Below are 23022 nucleotides of genomic sequence, written 5' to 3' on the forward strand. Positions count from 1 at the left end.
CAGCGATACATTGCAAACATAATAATAAAAACTATAAATTACAATAAGTACATATAAAAAGAAATTAAATTAGCGCAAAAAGAAAGTAAAAAAATACTGAGGTCGTGTTCATGAGTTCATTGTCCATTCAAAAATCTGAATGGACAAGGAAACCTGTGTGGTCACGGGGAGAACATGCAAATTCCTTACAAACAGCAGCTGTAATTGAAGTCTGTACTGTAAAGTGTTGTGCTAACTACTACACTACCTTGCAGCCCCATCACCCAGTAGGTTTGTCCAGTATGATGTTGAAGGTACACACTCATCCACGCAGGTCTTGATTAAATCGGTGACAGATGTGGCGTATTCGTTCAGACTCAAAGATGAACCACTGAATATCGTCCAGTCCACCAACTCAAAGCAGTCCTGTAAGGGCTCCTCTGCCTCCCTTCACCATACCCTCTTGGTTTTCGTAACTGGTGCTGCAATCTTTAGTCTCTGCCTATAAGCCAGGTGATTGGACTTTCCAAAGTGTGGGTGTGTGACGGCACTGTAAGCACTCTAGCTGGTGATATAACAGTTGTCAAATGTGTTGACTCCTCTGGTTCCACAGGTGATATGTTCTTTCTTTCTTCTTTCTAAATCTTTTTATTAATATTAATAATATGAACAGAATACAGATGATGTATTGATAAAGAAATTACCAACATACACATTCCATTACATATGAAAAAAAAACATACATAATAGTTACAATATAAATGAATTTACCAAGACATAGGCCATAAGATATATGTATGGACATAGTAAATCTAAATATTTCATAATGTATAATATAAAAAAAACAGAAAAAAGAAAGAAAAAAAACAAAAAAAAAATTATATAATGCAGAACTAGCTAATCTAATCTAATAACTATAACTAATAAGTAATATAAAAGAAAAAAAACAAAAAAAAGAGAAGGAAAAAAAAAAGCGGGCTGTTTATAATATCTCACAAAAATAAGTATTCATCAATGCCGTCACTTCCGGTCCTCTCAAAATACATAAGCTAAAAGCTGGGAAATCAAATGAACTTGGCACAGGGTCATATTACATCATATGAAAATGTTGAATAAATGGTCTCCATAACTTTTCAAATTTAATAGAAGTCTCAAAAGTACCACTTCTAATTTTTTCTAAATTTAAACATAACATAGTTTGAGAGAACCAATTAAATACAGTGGGAGGATCAATTTCTTTCCAATTCAACAATATAGATCTTCTAGCCATCAGAGTTAGAAATGCAATCATTCGACGGGCTGAAGAAGATAAATGCAGTGAGTCTAACATTGGTAAACCAAAAATTGCGGTAATAGGATGAGGTTGTAAATCGATATTCAAAACCGCAGAAATAATATCAAAAATATCTTTCCAATATTTCTCCAAAAATGAACACGACCAAAACATGTGAGTTAAAGACGCAATTTCAGAATGACATCTATCACAAATAGGGCTTATATGAGAGTAAAAATGAGCTAATTTATCCTTGGACATATGGGCCCTATGTACAACCTTAAATTGTATTAGTGAATGTTTGGCACATAACGATGATGTATTAACTAATTGAAGAATTCTATCCCAATTCTCACTAGAAATACTAAAACTAAGCTCTCTTTCCCAATCCTGTTTAGTCTTATAAAGAGGCTCTAAACGTATCTTCATAATTATATTATAAAGTTTTGAAATAAGCCCTTTTTGAAAAGGGTCTAATTCAAATAAACTCTCCAAAGTATCTGAAGGCACAAAATTTGGAAACGTAGAGAGTACAGAACTTAAAAAATGTCTAATCTGTAAATATCTAAAAAAATGAAATCTCGGCAAGTTATATTTGTTGGATAATTGTTCAAAAGACATGAAACAATTATCTAAAAATAAATCAGAAAATCTTAGTAATCCCTTAGTTTTCCAAGCCGAATAAGCTTGATCTATAATGGAAGGGTGAAAAAAACAATTAGATACAATAGGACTATTTAAAACGAATTGAGTCAACCCAAAAAATCTCCGAAATTGAAACCATATACGCAATGTATGTTTAACTATCGGGTTGTCAATTCGTTTCGGCAATTTAGAAAGAGCAAAAGGGAGAGAAGTCCCTAAAATAGAACCCAAAGCATAAGCTGATACCGATTTAGTTTCTAAACTCACCCAACAAGGGCCAAAAGATCCACCCCCATCTTTCAACCAACATAACAAATATCTAATATTAACTGCCCAATAGTAAAATCTGAAATTAGGTAATGCTAACCCGCCTTCCTTTTTTGTCTTCTGTAAATATGTTTTACCTAACCTGGGATTTTTATTCTGCCATATATATGTGAAGAAATTTTAGAGTCAACATTAGTAAAAAAAGATTTCGGGATAAAAATTGGTATCGCTTGAAAAATATATAAAAACTTAGGTAAAATAACCATCTTAATAGCATTAATCCTACCTATTAGGGATAAAGACAAAAGTGACCACTTAGTAAACAAACCTTTAATCTGATCAATTAAGGGTAAAAAATTAAATCTAAATAAATCTTTATGGTTTTTTGTGATTTTGATCCCTAAATAAGTAAAAAAGTCATTAACTAATTTAAAGGGTAAATTTCCATAAATTGGGACCCGTTTATTCAATGGAAACAATTCACTTTTATTAAGATTTAACTTATACCCAGAAAACTCACTAAATTGAACCAATAATGATAAAACTGCTGGAATGGATTTCTCCGGGTTAGAAATGAATAGTAATAAATCATCTGCATACAAAGATAACTTATGAATATCTGTCCCACGATTAATACCCAAAATATCCTGTGATTGTCTGATGGCAATTGCCAAAGGTTCTAAGGCAATGTTAAATAGTAATGGACTAAGAGGACATCCCTGTCTAGTGCCCCAAAATAGGCGAAAAAAGGGAAATCTTTGATTATTGGTAAACACTGAGGCTACTGGAGTATGATAAATCAATTTAATCCATGATATAAATATCGGACTAAAATTAAACTTCTCCAACACATTAAATAAGTAAGGCCATTCAACTCTGTCAAATGCTTTCTCCGCATCTAATGAAATCACGCATTCTGAAGTATCATCTGAGGGAGTATAAACAATATTCAACAATCTCCTAATGTTAAAAAAAGAATAACGATTTTTAATAAAGCCAGTTTGATCATCTGAAATAATTTTGGGTAATACCTTCTCCAATCTAGATGCCAGTAACTTGGAAAAAATCTTGGAGTCTACATTCAATAAAGATATAGGTCTATAAGAAGCACAATTAGTAGGGTCTTTATCTTTCTTCAATATTAGAGAAATGGAAGCTCTATAAAAAGATTGTGGCAAATTCCCTAATCTAATGGCTTCCTCAAAAACCTTACCTAACCAAGGGGAAAGAGTAGCGGAAAAAAATTTTAAAAATTCAACTGTATAACAATCTGGACCCGGTGCTTTCCCAGAATTCATTGAGGAAATAGCCCCCTTAATTTCTACATCCGTAATAGGAGTATCCAATATCAAAAGATCATCAGATGATAACCTTGGAAAATTTAATTTTCCAAGAAAATCAGACATGGTATTATAATCTTGAGGAAATTCAGATTGATACAGGGAGGTATAGAAATCTTGAAATGCCTTATTTATCTCATCATGATTAACTGTCAGATTCCCATTCTGCTGACCAATCTTAGTGATTTGACGTTTAACCAGAGCATTCTTCAATTGACTAGCTAACAGTTTACCAGATTTATCACTATGTATATAAAAATCAGATTTAGTTTTCATTAATTGATTTTCAATCGAGGATGTAAGTAATAAACTATGTTCCATTTGAAGTTCAACCCTTTGTTTGTAAAGCTCCTTACTAGGAGCAATCGAATATTTCTTATCAATCTCTTTAATTTTATCAACCAATAAAAGAGTTTCCATCTTAATACGTTTCCTCAAACCAACAGAATAAGAAATAATCTGTCCACGTATATAAGCTTTAAAAGTGTCCCAAAGTGTTCCGCAGGAAATATCATCTGTAGAATTAGTTGAGAAGAAGAAGTCGATCTGCTCCTCCATAAATTTTATAAAGTCAGAGTCTTGCAACAAGGTAGAGTCAAATCGCCATTGTCTAGCATTAGAAGCTGTATCCGTAAATTTCATAGAAAGTAATAATGGAGCATGATCAGAGATAGCTATAATATCATAGTTACAACCGATTACCAATGGAATAAAACAAGAGTCTACAAAAAAATAATCAATTCTTGAATAAGAGTGATAAACATGTGAGAAAAAAGAAAACTCATTGTCATTAGGATACCGGAAGCTCCAAATATCAAAAACTCCATTGTCAGTCAAAAAAGAGTTAATACAAGTGGCCGACTTATTAGGTAAAGTCTGAATAGATAAAGATTTATCCATCAGAGGATTTAAACAACAATTAAAGTCACCACCCATTATTAACTTATATTCGTTTAGATTGGGTAAAGAAGTAAATAAAGACTTAAAAAAGTCAGGACAATCCACATTTGGAGCATAAACATTAACCAAAGCAACCTTTTTATTACAAAGTAAACCCGTAATTAACAAAAATCTGCCATTCGGATCCGAAAAAATATCATGTTGAACAAATGAAATAGAGGAGTCAATAAAAATTGAAACTCCTTTTACTTTAGCATTCGAATTTGCGTGATACTGTTGACCCCGCCAAAATCTAAAAAAACGAAATTTGTCCTCCCTCCTCACATGAGTTTCTTGTACAATAATGATATGAGCATTAAGTCTTTGGAATACTTCGAAAATCTTCTTTCGTTTAATTGGATGATTTAAACCATTAGTATTCCAAGACACAAAATTAATGGTCTGAGCCATAATTCTATAATCAACCCTTTGGTATAGAAAGGGTTAACCAACTTATAAACTCATGCTCCCGGAAGAGAAACAAAAGTAGTGAGAAGACCCGGAAGTGACGACAACACAGACATATTTGAAGTTCAAAAACAGCCCGAATAAAAAAACTAACACAAACTGGTACAAAAAAAATAGAATTAGAAAACAGACCATCCCCCCACCCCCCGAGAAAAAGAGAAAAAGCCAAAATATGACTTAAAAAGAGAAAAAGACTAATCCTACCCCCATGTCAGCTGAAGAACACTCCATAAAAAAAGGATATATATAAAAGAATCACCCCAACTTTAAAAATAAAATCGCTATAATAAAAACCATATTTCTAAGTATAGTTAGTTGTAAAAAGAATAAAAATATAATCACTAAAAAACAATTATAACTCGGGCTCTGGCCCAGACAAAACAAAAAATATTTAAGCTAAGATAAGCGATGCATTGTACGGAAGAAACGCGAAAAATATAAACATAATGCCATCTTAAGCAAAACCAAAAATCTTTTCCAAAAAACTACCATCTTAATCAAGGAAAAATTTACCTTCAAAGAATTAAAAATATACCTTCGAAGGAACAAAGTTAATAGACAAGTATGTAGTTAAATGATTAAAGTGTATAAGGCAAAACAATTAACATGACGCAAACACACTTTAACTTAGGTATAAAGTGTAGGATGAACCTACACCAATAACCAAATTTTAATTCTGGTTTAAGAGATCGAGAACCATCTTACATGATCAGAATCGTTCATTTATTAGAGACTGGTGTCTGTAGCAGTAGGGAAGTTCTCTTCCAGATATTTTCTCGCTTCTGAAGTTGAAAGGAAAACCTGTCGTGGAGCATTCGACGGAGAAATTCGAAGCTTCGCAGGATATAGAAGCACAGGTTTCAGATTTTTCTCATAACATTCAGTCATCAACGGTTTAAAAAGAAGCCTTCTTTTTAAAAGATCTGGACTAAAATCTTCGATCAGGCGGAAGCAAAAATCTTTGATTTTAATCATTCCTACCCGACGAGCTGCTCTTATAACTTGTTCTTTGTCATGTACATAATGGAACCGGACAATTACCACCGAAGGTTTGTCTGTAACACTCGGTGATCGACGCCGAATTCTATGTGCCCGATCCAATAAAGGGGGGTTATTCGGGAAAATCGTCGGAAACGCTTCTTTTAAAAGTTGAGCAAAATATTTCGAAGGGTCATCTTTTTCTATGCCGTCTGGAAGACCAAGTATACGTAAGTTCTGTCTTCTGGACCGATTCTCAAAATCGTCACTCTTGGCTTTAAGGGCTTCCATCAGCTTAATGGTCGAAATTAAATCCTGTTGCAGTTTTCCAATAGTCAAATCTCGCTTCCGAGCTTCTTCTTGCAGAGACGCAATAAGAGCTTGTTGCTGTTTAATTACTAAATCCGTCTTAACCATGTACTCTTGAAAAGCCTTTATATCTTCTTTAAAAAATTGTTGTAGTTCAGCAAATTTTTTATCCAAAACCTCCATAAACAATTCAAAAGTTAATTGTGTTTGTTGTGTCGGAGCCTGCTTTTTTCCGTTACCGTTCGAATTACGTCCGGGATCCCGTCCCTTAGATCTGAGAGACATTTCTGTTTGCATATCTTCAAAAGTTCACAACAAACTCTTGGCAGTAAATCCAAAAAAAAAGAATAAAGAAACTTTCGGTATAGGTAAAAATAAGCTGAATAAGGGTGATCAAAGGTTAAAAAAAGTAAAGGTTATGGAGCGAATCCAAAACGGTACTCACTCCATGAGCGTCTCCAGCTGACTCGGGTGATATGTTGATGGCAGTTGTTCACAGACTTCTTCAAGCAAGACCAGTTGAAATCTCCCACAGTGATTGGGAAGGCACAAGGGTATGCAGTTTAGTGTCCGCTGATTATGTTGCCCAGTTCCTCCAGTTAGGTTCCACCTATAACTCCCTACATTTCCTATCTCTCCACTCCTGAATAATGTCATAAAATGAGAAGTCAAGGAACCAACCCCAAGTAAAGATATATTTAGAAGCCTTTAATTAGAATGTCTATAACATCCTCACCACTGACATAAAGTACCATTCAAGATGTCTGCTATTTCTCTTCCATCGTATATGTGCAAAATCCCTATTTTTTTAAAAATTCAGACTATCACTTAACAACATTTTTGAAAGTGTACTATTAAAGATCATATTTTTCCCTCAGAACTATAACAATATTTTGCATTGATTGTGATTTTATTCTTACCATACATTTTCAGCACCTCTTGCTGCAAATTCAACCTTTGCAGCTATAGGGCTATATAGCATTGAAACAGGCCCTTAGGCCCCAGTGTAGACGTCACTACGTCACCAGCTGGCAACTAACGTCTGAACTAAACTCCATCATTTCTCATCCCACTAACCCAGTTAAACTTCTTTAGATTTCTCATAATCAGCATTTTCTGTGATGTTTTTGCCTTTATTTTTTTTGTTTAAAAAATAGGATATAGTGTTTTCACAGCAAATATATGACAAATATACACTTCCTAGGCTTCCAGCCGGGTACAGGTATTAATTATAACCAATGTTTTGTCTTTTGGGACTACCTGCTAAAGGAAACCATTGAAATGAAACTAGAGGAAAAGAATTTTAACAAAGACGAAGCTCTCATTCTAAGTAAGAACTGGAATTCAATCGTAAACAAGGTGGGAGAGCAAAAACCTGATTGGATGAGGACTAACCAATCAGGAGGGACAGACTACGGTATAAATACCATTGGAACAGACATGCCCAGGCATCATCCCTGAAGAAGATGGCAAAGTTTGGCATCAAAACGTCATTTTTTTTTGTTCTTTTAAGTTTAGGAAGTCCAATATTTTAAAAAAATAATCCATCACTTTTCTTGTACAACTGTAATACTTGTCCCTAAAGCATTTACACTAACTCTGCCAACCAAACTCTAACCACCTAATACTGCTCTATTATTATTTTACCGATTTGGAGATACCATCGTTTTACTTTTCACACTCTCTGACCCATCACATGAAAATCAGGCCTATACAAATCTAATACAGTGTAATGTAACCTGGAATTTTACCATCTTGCACACTCTATTAATCAGCATTTAAGAGAAAGAGGCCAAGCTAACAGAGGGGCTGCACCAAGGGAACAAATGCATCAGTTCTTACATTTGATCTGTCAACACATATCAAGTTCCATGTATCATAACTGAGCTGTAAACGTAGATGCTTTGCTTTACTCCCCTTTCAACACCATGATGAACAAATACATATTAAGTATCTTTTACAAGTAAAGCAATTCATTCTCATAAAATACCTGAACTTCCACTGAGATGAGAGGTAAACTTTTTCGAGAGTCTCTGCAGTCTTGGTAGACATGCGGATAAGCCAATTGTTCGCAGTAAGAGCCAAGATCGCAGGCTTGTGATCTGATGGCTTGGGTAACATTTCTCCCTTGTCGGTAAAAGAATATTTAAAAATCAGTGAAATCCCTTCAAATTTGATGTTTGTGCATTGTAATTTTAAACAGAAATCCTGACAGAAAACAATGTAGTGGTACATATGAACATCACAGTTACAACTCAGTGATATTAAGGAGATGACGAGAAGGAAATGGTGATTTGGTAATGGGTAAGGAATGGGTGTTAATTAGTAAAAGGCAACGCTTTACATTTAACTCAGCACTCTTAAATCACTTATGTCACTGAATATTTTCCTACATCAGGCATCATGTTCACCTCAACAACCAAAGGTGCAGAAAACCAAGGAAGAATTCCTCTCAAAACTCCCTAAAATGTCATTTAGGATATTGATGAACCCCATCTATAGATGTGCAAAGGATGCACAATACTGTCAGAAGTACTGAAGAATAGGCTGGAAGTTCTGTTGTTTGAAATAATCATAAAGTTTGAAATAATCATTGTGTTGCCCTTAAGGCATTCGTTTAGTTTATTATATTTTTGCTTTAGTAATTCGTTTATAGAGAGGTCTCAAGATGGCGCTTATGGAGTAAACTGCTTTTGGCTTTGCTCCAAACCTTTTACGTCTTTTAACCTACAAACACCCCTTAAGTGATCTTTTTTTACTTATTCTAAAGGGGTTTAAATATATAGAATTTTTCTTTTTAACTATTCGATCTATTTTCAACTCGCTGAAATGTCTAAAGCAAAAGAATTGAAACAGACGAAAGAACCGATAACTTTAGAAACTATTGTAAAGCTTATAGAAGATAAATTTGCGGCTCTGGAGAGAAAAATTACCGAACAGCTTTTTGCGTTTGATGAGCGTTTAAAATCATTCGAAGGAGAACTTAAAACATTTTCACTGGAACTACAAAAACAACAAGCAAGTATTTTGGTACTTGAAGAAGCCGCTCGGAAGAAAGAACATATTATCGAAACTTTGAAACAAGAGCAAGCTTCGACTTCTCAACAGATGGATCGTTATAAATCTAAAATTATTGATCTTGAAAATCGCTCTCGAAGACAAAATCGGCTAATTTGAGAGCGGTGATCTTATCGTTGTCTTTTCTAAACTTCTAATGGATGTCTTTGGTTCAGAAGTTCTGGACTCTCCTCCAATAATCGATCGTGCTCACCGTATCTCTCGCTTTCATTCTGATTCAGACAAACCATGGCATGTAATTCTCCGGATCCATTACTCTCATATCAAAGTGCGACTGATTCGAGCGGCTCAGAAAAAGGGTATGATTAACTTTCAAGAATTCAAATTTCGTATTTTGGAAGATTATAGCCCTGAAGTTTTAAGGGCAAGAATGGCTTTTAGACCGGTTATGTCTAAATTTCACCATGAAGGCTACAAGCAAGCGCTGTTATTTCCAGCACATCTGAGAGTTACTTCTGAAGACGGAACTGTTCGGCTGTTTAAATCTCCAGCGGATGCTCAAAGTTTTTTGGAACAATGACACTCCATCGCATTGACTAATGTAATAATTAGTCTATAAATTTCGATCTCTTACAGAATGATGGGTTTTTTTTTTAGGTATGGCTGACATGTATTTTTTATATATTGTAAAAGTTCTCTTTTTTTCGGTCTATTCTGATTTAATTTTTTTTATATTTTATTAATCTATTAACCTTGAAAATAACTGATTAGGGTTCCTTTTTTTTAAGTTTGTATAAGCTTTTTTTTATATTTTTAACATTTAAATATTAAGATTTTTTAAAAAAATAATAAAATGGCGTTTCTTCTTCCCGACAGACTTTTGTGCTTGGAACGTCATACCCGTTTTGATGAGTTTGAAAGTTTTAAACTCTCATTTAAAATACTAATTTAGTAATATTTATTTATGGGTTTTATCAATTTAATTTTTTAACCCTTTTATATTTTAACTTTTGTTATATTAATCCTTTCTTATAATATGGGTTGTTTGTATTTTTTTCAATTTTTTTTGTCTGAGTTGCCATCTTGAGACACGGGGGTAATTTTAGTATTAGATTGCCTGCTTGCCTCTTTTTGGCTTTTTTCCTGGGGTTTCAAGGGTGGAGGGAGGGGGATTTTTCTTTTTCTTTTTTTTCTTTTTGCTTGCTTTTTGCATAGTTTTATTTCATGGGCCTATATGAAACTACAAAAATGGTTGCAGTGCCGTGACTTCCGGTTTCTCCTTGAACTCACTTCCTTCTTCCGGGTTCATGAGTTCACATTTTTTTTAAACTTATGTGTTAACTGTAATAAATATTGTCAATATGGATAGGATTATTAATTTTGTTTCTTGGAATACTAATGGTTTAAATCATCCGATCAAACGGAAAAAAATATTCAAAGTATTCCATAGAATGAATGCTAATGTTACTTTTGTGCAGGAGACTCATGTAAGGAAGGTGGATAGTCTACATTTTTTTAGGTTTTGGAAGGGCCAACAGTATAACGCAAATTCGCAAGCCAAAGTAAGAGGTGTTTCTATTTTTATAGACTCATCAACTTCTTTTATACATCATGAAACAATTTCAGATCCACAAGGTAGATTTTTGCTTATTACTGGTCTACTTTTCAATCAGAAAGTTGTTTTAGTTAACGTTTATGCTCCAAATACTGATTGTCCTGAATTTTTTAAATGCTTATTTACATCTTTTCCTAATCTGAATCAATATAGACTGATAATGGGTGAGGATTTTAACTGTTGTTTAAACCCTGTGATGGATAGATCCAAGCCTACCCAAACTCTTCCGAATAAATTGGCTTCTCTTATTAATTCTTTTATGATTGATTCAGCTATTTGTGAAATTTGGTGTTTTCTACACCCTAATGACAAAGAGTTTTCATACTTTTCCCATGTTTATCATAATTACTCAAGAATTGATTACTTTTTCATTGATCACCATTTACTCACAGATGTTACTGATTGTAAATATGACTGTATTACCATATCTGATCATGCACCTCTGAAGTTATCTATTAAAATAACGGATTCATATATCAATGCTAAATTTTGGAGGTTTAATCCTATTTTATTCCGGGATTTAGACTTTGTTAACTTTATTAAACAACAAATTGATTTGTTTTTCGCAACAAATTCTACAGTAGAGATCTCTAGTGGAATTTTGTGGGATACTTTTAAAGCATATATTCGTGGACAGATTATTTCATACTCTGCTGGAGTTAGGAAACGAACTAATTCTAAAATATTAACATTAGTTGATAAAATCAAGGTCAATCAAGCCGTTCTTGTTCAAAGATCTGCCTCACTAAGGTGTACCCTAAGGGAGCCAAAGACAAGGCCATCAAAGCCGAAGTAATTCTGGATGACCAGAGCAATCGCTCACTAGTCAGACCAGAGTTATTTGATTTGTTCAACATAGAGAGTAATCAGTTCCTTAGAATTTGCTCAGGCAGCGTAGAAACATATGGGAGGAAGGCAGAGGCTTCCAGCTGGAGTCGCTGGATGGTAAAGTTGTCACCTGTCTCCCTCCACTCTTAGAGTGCAATGAAATTTTGAATAACCGCACTGAGATCCCGACGCCAAGTGCTGTGCGACACCAGCCGCATCTCCACCACATCGCCAAGCCCATCCCAGAACTGGAACCAAAAGCAGAAATACTCCTGCTACTAGGAAGAGATGTTCTCTGGGTGCACAAGGTCAGGCAGCAGGTCAATGGACCACACAACGCCCCCTTTGCCCAATGCCTGGATCTGGGCTGGGTGGTGATAAGAGAGGTGTGCCTTGGCAATATACACAAACCAACAGTTAACACTCAAGACCAATGTGCTGCCATTCAATTTTTCAACCCTGCACAAGCTACATGGGTATCAAGGAAGCACGACAGGACTTTAACAAGTGTACTAAAGTAACTGACAAGACACTGGGACAGTCAGTCTTCGCTCAAACTGAGCATGATAATAAACTTGTTCCATCAGCACAAGACGCCATCTTCTTAAAAATAATGGACACCAAGGTCTTCAGAGACGAAGTAAATAACTGGGTCACCCCACTACCTTTCAGAGAACCACGCCAGCGCTTGCCAAACAACAAAGAGCAAGCAGTCAAGCGGTTCACGTCTTTGCATAAAACCCTGAAAAGGAAACCTGAGATGCAGCAACAATACTTAGCATTCATGGAGAAGATCTTCGCTAATGGACATGCTGAAGTAGCACCGCCACTGAGGGAAGGCGAGGAGTGCTGGTACCTCCCAACGTTTGGGGTTTACCACCCACAAAAGCCCAATGAGATCAGGGTGGTCTTCGACTCCAGTGCTCAGTGCGTTGGTATCTCCCTTAATGACGTGCTCGTCACAGGCCCTGACCTCAACAATACCTTTCTCGGGGTCCTGCTGCGCTTCCGGAAGGAGAAGGTCGCAATCCTAGCGGACATCCAGCAGATGTTCATTGCTTCTTAGTACAGGAAGACCATCGCAATTTCCTCTGTTTCTTATGGCACAAGGACAATGACATTAACAAGGAAGTCAGTGAGTACCGGATGTAAGTCCACGTTTTCGGCAATAGTCCATCACCTGCCGTGGGCTGCGAAGAGCCATCAGAGAGGGCGCACAGGAGCACGGCGATGATACCGTTAAGTTTGTAGAAAGGCACTTCTATGTCGATGATGGCTTGATATCGCTACAGAAAGAAGATGAAGCAATTGATCTGCTCCAACGTACACAAGTCTCACTCGCTGAGTCAAACCTCCGCTTGCACAAGTTCGCATCAAACTGTCAGGCAGTAATGGAGGCCTTTCCACACGATGACTGTGCTCTGGCAATCAAAGACCTAGATCTAGATGGAGAAACCATACCCACACAAAGGAGTTTGGGCCTTCTTTGGGAGATTACAACTGACACATTCACGTTCTCCGGGTCAAGCGATTCACCTGCCATGGAGTTCTCTCCACCGTCAACAGTGTTTTTGATCCCCTTGGGTCTACTGGCGCCAGTTACGATCCAAGGAAGAGCCCTTCTCAGAGAACCTACCTCTGAGCTCTCCGACTGGGACACTCCTCTACCAGAAGACAAGCTAAACAGATGGGAGGTTTGGAAAGATTCATTTCAAGATCTAAAACAGCTTCATATCCCACGTAGGTACACTGCGGACGAATTGGCCCAGGCAAAGGATGTCATCCTTAAAGCAACTCAAAGAGCAGCTTTTGCAAGGGAGTTTTTGGCCCTCCAAGTTAATAAACCAATACCAAAGGACAGCCCTTTGAGGAAAATCAACCCGATCCTGAAGAACAATCTCATTTGCATTGGAGGCCGGTTAATACACTCTCGCCTTTCAGCTGCAGAAAAGAGCCCAGTAATCCTGCCCAAAGACAGCATGTGTCCTTACTGCTTACTCGCCATCACCAGAAACAGGTAAGGCATCAGGGCCATCACCTGACGGAAGGAGCAAACAGGACAGTGGGACTGTGGATCTTGGGAGGCAAAACACTGATCAATTCAGTACTCCACAGATGTGTAACCCGCAAGAAACTGCGAGGGAAGATGGAAGCTCAACGTATGGCAGACCTCCCACCAAAACACCTTGAAGACTGCCCTCCATTTACATATGTGGGGCTCGATGTATTTGGTCCATTGACTGTCACCACAAGACACACTAGAGGAGGACAAGCAGAGAGCACACGGTGGGCCATCATATTTAGCTGTGTGAGTTCAAGAGCGGTACACATTGAAGTCATCAAATCTTTGGATACATCCAGCTGCACTAATGCTCTCAGGCACTTCTTTCAAGGAGATCGGGATGGACAAGACAGCACAAAGGTACCTCAGTCAGCAGGGATGCAACTGAGAGTTTAACACACCACAAGCCTCTCACATGGGAGGCTCATGGGAGCGGATGATTGATATCGCCAGAAGGATCCTTGATTCAATGTTTCTGCAGCAATGCACCTGACTGACCCACGAAGTACTGTGCACACTAATGGCAGAGGTCACAGCCATTATAAATGCACGACCACTCCTACCTGTCTCTTCTGACCCGGAAAGCCCCTTCATACTCTCGCCATTAATACTCCTTACGTAGAAGACAGGAGCTCCCCCTCCACCTGGGGACTTCTCAGATAAGGATTTGTACACAAAGCAATGGAGACAGATTTAGGCTCTTGCAAATCAGTTCTGGTCTCGTCGGAGACACGAATATCTACCTTTGTTGCAACATAGACAAAAGTGGACAGAACCTTGCAGGAATCTTCAAGTTGGAGATCTGCTTGTCCTGCTCAGGGACAAGCAGATCGCCTGCAACTGCTGGCCAATGGCCAGAATCACTGCCACATTCCCTGGTAGGGATGGACATGTCAGGAAGGTTGAGTTGAAAATTCTGACCAAGGTGATGTGAAAACTTACCAAAGGCCAGTTGCAGAAGTCATTCTACTTTTACCTAAGTACTGATTTAGGGACTGAAGTTTGTATTATGTTCATAGTGATCTTACAAAGGTCAGGCAGGGAGTGTGTTGCCCTTAAGGCATTCGTTTAGTTTATTACATTTTTGCTTTAGTAATTCGTTTGTAATCGTTTTTTAGTTAGTTAAGGTCGTTGAAAGTAAATTCGTTGTCTGTGATATATTGCGGCATGTGATGACGTCACAATCAGTTTTGCTGCGTCCTGTGGGAAAATACTGGTTTGGAGAAACGGGAAGGAGGGGGTTTGTGTGTGCAGGATCAGCGCGAGAAAAGTTTTCTTTCTACGCACTAGAAACATCATAGAAGCAACGCCGTAAGTTCGTAAGATAATCGATATGTTGAAGTAAAGATGTTAACGCTGATTCTGTTAAAAGTAATGACGGTTGATAAAGTTTATGCTCTTTGTTATTTAAAGAATTGCGGATAGTTTGTGTTGAAGTGTATTTAAAGCAGTTGATGGCGTAGGTAGATTCTGACTGTATGTTGTACTTTAATGTAATATAGTTTGTTGTAGTTTTATTTTTCCAAGTATTTATGATGTAAATGTGATGCCAAGAAGGAAACAAATACTGTATATATTTTGTATTGTTTTATCAACAGTTTTCACCATACGTTAATGTGGAAGAGTGAACAGTAAACGGTTAATCTTACTGGGATCGCGCCTCATTGACTACGGTTTATACTGTGTACTTAGTTCAGAATTTTTACACCTGTGTGAGAACACTACAATCATATAGCTTGAAGTAGTTCAGGTATCACAGCCACTTGTTAACTTGTGGAAATGTCATGAGAATATTAAAGGCAGGCCTGTAAAGGTTTAACGAACAGGGATCATAATCAGTTTTGAGTCAACAAACCCATTTGTGGACTTAAAATGGAGGCAGGTTATTGACGAACTAGTTGAAAATAAGCAGAATATTAGCACATCCATGAAACCACCTACAATAATACCCTGTTACTGTGATAATCCCCCAAAAATAGAACAATTTCTCTTCATGACAAGCATAACCACCGCCATTGTCAATTCTGCTAAAGTGTGTTTGACCTAAAACATTACACCTTTTCTTTCCCGTCCTGATGACTGTTTCCAGCATTTCTTTTGTTTTCACCCTCAGCATTGCAGTTTTCATTATTGTTAATCCATGGTTATATGTCAGAACTAAACAGCGAATGCTTTAAAAAAAAATTCAAAAGTGTGAACAGCCCAGAAACATAAACAAGGAGTATTTAATGTATTTTTAAATGCCTTTTCTATTTTAGAGGATGTTCTTTCCTTCACAAAACTAATGTTATGCTTTATAACTCTAAAACTAATTTGAAGAAAAACACAGGATCCCAGGAGAAAATGTATGTGCTTCAATTTTACTTCAGTGAGGCACACACACACTTTAGTAATGATGTAAGGTGTAATTGCTGTGATGGATTTCTTACTTTTGTGGAATAAAGTCTTTCCCAACAGGAGGGTCAGAATAGTCACTCTGCTTGGCAGAAGAGACTTGAGGCTTTGAAACAATATCAGGTTCTGAGGCCTCCTCAGTGGTGGTTGTAGGAATTGACTCTGACAGCAGGAAGCGGTTCTAACATTTGACTTTGTTTTCCTCAAACGACTTACGTGTCATTTCCAATTGACCTCAGACACAACCTCCACTGTGTAGCAGAGTAGTCCAGTTCTGTCCTTAATCTTTCCAAATACCCAGTTTTGATCACCTCTGTAGGCCTTTGCCAGGACTGTAACATCGAATCTCCTTGTTTGAGGAGCCCTCAATTTGTCACAGCTGTTTGTCCTGCACACTCTTTCTGAGAATGGGTTTGAGCAGATCCAAGCGTGAACACAAAGGACGGCATAGGAACAGCATAGCTGGAGAGCTGTTGGTTGTGTAGCGTGCTGCATTGCAATATGCAAGGAAACAATTGCCGAGCTTCTCATTCAGTGTCAGTGTAGACACTGTGTTCTTTAAACTCAGGACAAACCATTCTGCCAAGCCATTTGTGGCTGGCTGGTACAGTGCAGAAGTAATATGTCTTATTCCATTTATTTTCAGGAGTGGCTGACTGAAACTGTTCTGCAATAAAGTGTGGTCCATTGTCACTGACAAAGTCCTTGAGGAAAGGCCCCGCAGCACATCAACAGTATGCAAGGCTGTAGTGGAGGCTGTTGGGAAACCTCTGCCCACTTTGTAGCTGCATCCATTATTACCAAGAAACTTGTGCCCATGAATGGTCTGGCAAAATCCACCTAAATCCTCTGCCAGGATAGTACAGGCCATTCCCTGGAAGGTAGAGGCGCTGCTCTTGGCATCTTCTGTACGTGGTGGTATCCCAAAAAGTGCATAAGCAGGTCACTCAATCTAGCTCAGGCCACCAGACAAAGCTTTGAGCCAAGTTTTCATTTTGACCACACCTAGATGACCAACATGTAGCTCCTCCAACACTTTAGCTCTCAGCTTGGATGGTAAAACAACTCTCAATCCCCACATAAAAGAAAACCTGTCAAGTACAAGTTTATCCCGGCGCTGGTAAAGATGGGTGAGAGTTTCTGCTGCACATTCCAGCCATTTTGGATCGCCATGAAGACCCGAGACAGTGTGGGATTTTTTTCTGTTTTCCCTTTGGATCACTTTTGTGGTATTAGGGAAACAACAATTTGTGTTAGGGAGAATATATCAAGAGGACTGTCCTCTTTTGTCAATTTTTCAAGTATTTCCTTTTCCAAGGGGAAAAGGGACAAATCATCAACATTTCCAATGATCAATTGTCCTCTTGAATTTGTAATTGTGTCCTCCAAGAAACAGAGCCCATCTGTTCCATCTCTGCATTCATTCTGCTGTGAGTGTTACACCCTTCTGTGGACTGATAATGGACAATAGTGGTCCATGGTCAGTAATCAGAATCAGGTTTATTATCACCGGCCCATGTCATGAAATTTATTGTCTTTGTGGTAGCAGCACAATGCAATATAAATAATAGAGAGAAAAAAAATATATTATAGTAAGCATTAAATTAGTAGTCCATTCAGAATTTGGGTGTCAGAGGGGAAAAAGCTGCCCCTGAATCACTAAATGTCTGCCTTCAGGTTCCTGTACGATAGTATTAAGAGGGCATGTCCTGGGTAAGCTCACTCCCATACAACTGTTGATATGTTTTGCACCCCAAACCTGACTCAAGGCCTCTCTGTCAATCTGTGCTTAATTCTTCTCTGCAACGGTGAGGGAACATGATGCAAAGGCTATAGGGCGTTCACTTTCATCATGTGACATGACTGCACCTATACCATGAGGTCACAGGCAAGCTTCACTGGGCCAGGTGGATCACATTGTCTAGGTACAGTGTCTGCCATCACCATTTTGAAAGCCATTTCACACTGCCTTGTCCATTGCTTCCCGATCGGTAGTAATGATTTCACAAGATTGAGCACAGTAGCCAGGTTTGGCATGAACCTGTTATAGTAGTTGTCAAATTTTTAAAAGACCACAACTGCAACACATCCTTTAGCCATGGGGCATCCTCCACTGTTTGAATTTCCTCAGCACACTTGCATAATTCTTGTGCATCTGTAATGTGACCACAGTAAGTGATGCTTGGTTTAAAGAATTCACACTTGTTGCATCGTGTTCTGAGCCCATTATCTTCTGATCCTTTTAGCACTGTCTTGAGATTTTGGAGATGTTCCTTGTCATCCTTACCAGCAACAATAATGTCATCCAGGAAACACTGGGCAGCTTTGCAGCACCTGGTCCATGGCTTTCTGCTAGAGGGCAGGTACAGACGCTGCTCCAAAAATGTGCTATTATTGCAATAATCGTTTTGTGTGCTTATGGTGAAAAACACTTTGGACTCTTCTTCCAGCTCCATCTATTATTAAGCCTTTGCTGAAGTGGTTTCCTTCAAGAAGTTTTGCAAAGATGTCTTCTATCCTGGGCAGACGGTATTGATCTACTTTCCTGCTGGGTTGATGGTGATCTTAAAATCACCTCAGATCCTGAGAGACCCATTCTTCTTGTCTACTTGGACCACTGATATTGCCAATGGGCTCCACTCAATCTTGGAAAGAATTCCTTCAGCCTCCATGCCATCCAGCTGACTGGCTACTTTATCACAGATGGTATAAGGAACCAGATGGATTTTGTAAAATTGCGTGTGGCATTCTCTTTTAACACTATTTTACCCTTGATATGTTTGAGTTTCCCAATGTCATCCTTGAATATACTGTGGCATCATCCAGTACCTTTCTTAATTCCCTTTCAGTTGACTCTATATTGAAGGGAATATGGCATGCAAATGGTGGATGGATCTCCAATCAAGTTGTAGTTGTCTCAGCCAATCACAGCCTCACAATGCTGGCCCTCCTGTTTTTACCACATACAAGCCCAATGTGGCTTGTTAGTTGTTGTATTTCACTGTTAAGAATGTCATTTCCACAGGAGTTATCTTTTCTCCAATATAGGTTCTTAAATGGATATCTGCAGCCTTCAGTTCAGTATCTTTGAAATGCCATTCAAACTCATTTTGTGGAATGACTGAAACAACCGAGACAGTGTCCAATTCCATTTTAATTAATTTGCCATTTGCTTCTGATGCGAGCCATATTTCTTGTCTATGGTTAGTTATCACATTGCTACCCAATCCTTGTCACTCCCATCAATATCAGATTTTTCATTAAAGGCATGCAGATTTGTGCTCTTTTTGAAACTGCAACTTGACTTTTTATAATTTTCTCCTCCCTGTGCAGTCCATTCATTTTGGTCCATCTGATTTGCTCTTTGTATGCGCCCTTCTTTGTTGCATTTTCTGCAAGTTTCACTTTTAAACCTGCATTGGTCTGCTGTACGTGAGACCCTACCACAACGGTAACACAATTTATTCGGCCAGGCTGGTCTCTGTTTAGTCTGTTTCTGTTTATGTCATTGCTCACGTTCATACCTGGCTGCAATTCAATTGCATCTGACTGCTGTTTCCATTGATACAGTGATTTCAACTGTTCTTTTAAATGTGAGTCGTCCCTCACGCAAATTTTGCCTGCTTTTGCCTTTTCTGAACTTAACTGTCTTTCCTCCCGAAGAAACCAGAGCTGCACTTTTTTTTTTTAAAACTCAACTGTTTCCCTCCTCTTGTGAAGAGAGTATGCTGCACTTTATTTTTAAAATTCTAACATCTCGCTGCGCTTCATTGCGAGTTCATTGCGCCATGGGTGGCTCTGCGGCACAGGAGGGAAGGAAAAGGAGTGGGAGAGCTATAGTGATAGGGGATTCGATTGTAAGGGGAATAGATAGGAGTTTCTGCAGCCGCAAACGAGACTCCAGGATGGTATGGTGCCTCCCTGGTGCAAGGGTCAAGGATGTCTCTGAGCGGCTGCAGGACATTCAGGAATGGGAGGGTGAACAGCCAGTGGTCGTGGTGCACATAGGTACCAACGATATAGGTAAAAAACAGGATGAGGTCCTACAAGGTGAATTTAGGGAGTTAGGAGATAAACTAAAAAGTAGGACCACAAAGGTAATAATCTCTGGATTACTACCAATGCCACGTGCTAGTCAGAGTAGAAATAGGAGGATATTTCAGATGAATACGTGGCTTGAAAAATGGTGCAAGGGGGAGGGATTCAAATTTCTGGGGCATTGGAACCAATTCTGGGGGAGGTGGGACTGGTATAAACAGGACAGTCTGCACCTGGGCTGGACTGGAACCAATGTCCTAGGGGGAGCATTTGCTACTGCTGTTCAGGAGGCTTTAAACTAATGTGGCAGGGGGATGGGAACAAGTGCAGAGAGATAGAGGGGTGTAAAATGAGGGTAGAAGCAAAAAGTAGTAAGGTGAAAAGTAAAAGTGGCAGGCAGGCAAATCCAGGGCAAAAAGCAAAAAGAGCCACTTTTCAACATAATTGTATAAGGGCTAAGAGTGTTATAAAAAAAAGCCTGAAGGCTTTGCGTGTCAATGCGAGGAGCATTCATAACAAGGTGGATGAATTGAATGTGCAGATAGTTATTAATGAATATGATATAGTTGGGATCACAGAGACATGGCTCCAGGGTGACCAAGGATTGGAGCTCAACATCCAGGGATATTCAATATTCAGGAGGGATAGACAGGAAAGAAAAGGAGGTGGGGTAGCATTGCTGGTTAGAGAGGAGATGAGGATATTAAATCAATAGAAAGGAAGGACATTAGCCTGGAGGATGTGGAATCGATATGGGTAGAGCTGCATAACTAAGGGGCAGAAAATGCTGGTGGGAGTTATGTACAGGCCACCTAACAGTAGTAGTGAGGTTGGGAATGGCATTAAACAGGAAATTAAAAATGCATGCAATAAAGGAACATAATGGGTGACTTCAATCTACATACAGATTGGGTGAACCAAATTGGTAAGGGTGCTGAGGAAGAGGATTTCTTGGAATGTATGCGGGATGGTTTTCTGAACCAACTAGAGAGCAGGCCATTCTAGCTTGGGTATTGAGCAATGAGGAAGGGTTAGTTAGCAATCTTGTCGTGTGAGGCCCCTTGGGTAAGAGTGACTTTAATATGGTGGAATTCCTCATTAAGATGGACAGTGACATAGTTAATTCAGAAACAAAGGTTCTGAACTTAAAGAAGGGTAACTTTGAAGGTATGAGACGTGAATTAGCTAAGATAGACTGGCAAATGATACTTAAAGGGTTGACGGTGGGTATACAATGGCAAGCATTTAAAGATCGCATGGATGAACTACAACAATTGTTCATCCCAGTTTGACAAAAGAATAAACCAGGGAAGGTAGTGCACCTGTGGCTGACAAGGGAAACCAGGGATAGTATCAAGTCCAAAGAAGAAAGCTGGCAGGGAACATAAAAACTGACTGTAAAAGCTTTTATAGATACATGAATAGAAAAAGATTGGTCAAGACAAATGTAGGTCCTTTACAGTCAGAAACGGTGAATTGATCATAGGAAACAAAGACATGGCAGACCAATTGAATAACTACTTTGGTTCTGTCTTCACTAAGGAGGACATAAATAATCTTCCGGAATAGTAAGGGACCGAGTGTCTAGTGAGATGGAGGAACTGAGGGAAATACATGTTAGTAGGGAAGTGGTGTTAGGTAAATTGAAGGGATTAAAGGCAGATAAATCCCCAGGGCCAGATGGTCTGCATCCCAGAGTGTTTAAGGGAGTAGCCCAAGAAATAGTGGATGCATAAGTGATAATTTTTCAAAACTCCTTAGATTCTGGATTAGTTCCTGAGGATTGGAGGGTGGCTAATGTAACCCCACTTTTTAAAAAAGGAGGGAGAGAGAAACCGGGTAATTATAGACCGGTTAGTCTGACATCGGTGGTGGGGAAAAGCTAGAGTCAGTTATCAAAGATGTGATAACAGTACACTTGGAAAGAGGTGAAATCATTGGACAAAGTCAGCATGGATTTGTGAAAGGAAAATCATGTCTGACGAATCTTATAGAATTTTTTGAAGATGTAACTAGTAGAGTGGATAGGGGAGAGCCAGTGGATGTGGTATATTTAGATTTTCAAAAGGCTTTTGACAAGGTCCCACACAGGAGATTACTGTGCAAACTTAAAGCACACGGTGTTGGGGGTATGGTATTGATGTGGATAAAGAATTGGTTGGCAGACAGGAAGCAAAGAGTGGGAGTAAACGGGACCTTTTCAGAATGGCAGGCAGTGACTAGTGAGGTACTGCAAGGCTCAGTGCTGGGACCCCAGTTGTTTACAATGTATATTAATGATTTAGACGAGGGAATTAAATGCAGCATCTCCAAGTTTGCGGATGACACGAAGCTGGACGGCGGTGTTAGCTGTGAGGAGGATGCTAAGAGGATGCAGGATGACTTGGATAGGTTAGGTGAGTGGGCAAATTCATGGCAGATGCAATTTAATGTGGATAAATGTGAGGTTATCCACTTTGGTTGCAAGAACAGGAAAACAGATTATCATCTGAACGGCGGCTGATTAGGAAAAGGGGAGATGCAACAAGACCTGGGTGTCATTGTACACCAGTCATTGAAGGTGGGCATGCAGGCGGTGAAAAAGGCAAATGGTATGTTGGCATTCATAGCAAAAGGATTTGAGTACAGGAGCAGGGAGATTCTACTGCAGTTGTACAAGGCCTTGGTGAGACCGCACCTAGAATATTGTGTGCAGTTTTGGTCCCCTAATCTGAGGAAAGACATTCTTGCCATAGAGGGAGTACAGAGAAGGTTCACCAGATTGATTCCTGGGATGGCAGGACTTTCATATGAAGAAAGACTGGATCGACTAGGCTTATACTCAGTGGAATTTAGAAGATTGAGGGGAGGGGGGATCTTACTGAAACGC

The 23022-nt window shown here is 38.6% G+C and overlaps 2 protein-coding genes across 2 annotated transcripts in view; one reads left to right on the forward strand and one right to left on the reverse strand.

Annotated features, from left to right (window-relative positions):
* dcaf17 (ddb1 and cul4 associated factor 17) overlaps nucleotides 1–23022 on the reverse strand; it is an 80103-nt gene that overhangs the window by 43412 nt on the left and 13669 nt on the right. Inside the window, exon 6 of the mRNA XM_059966579.1 lies at nucleotides 8189–8325. Coding sequence (XP_059822562.1) covers nucleotides 8189–8325 — 137 coding nt within the window. The remainder of the gene's footprint in view (nucleotides 1–8188; nucleotides 8326–23022) is intronic.
* The window catches only part of mettl8 (methyltransferase 8, methylcytidine), an 82915-nt gene continuing 74669 nt past the window's right edge, over nucleotides 14777–23022 (forward strand). The window contains exon 1 of the mRNA XM_059966586.1: nucleotides 14777–15032. The gene's annotated coding sequence lies outside the window, so the exon portion shown is untranslated. The remainder of the gene's footprint in view (nucleotides 15033–23022) is intronic.

Source organism: Hypanus sabinus, chromosome 4 (assembly GCF_030144855.1).
Source record: "Hypanus sabinus isolate sHypSab1 chromosome 4, sHypSab1.hap1, whole genome shotgun sequence".
NCBI classification, from domain to species: Eukaryota; Metazoa; Chordata; class Chondrichthyes; order Myliobatiformes; family Dasyatidae; genus Hypanus; species Hypanus sabinus.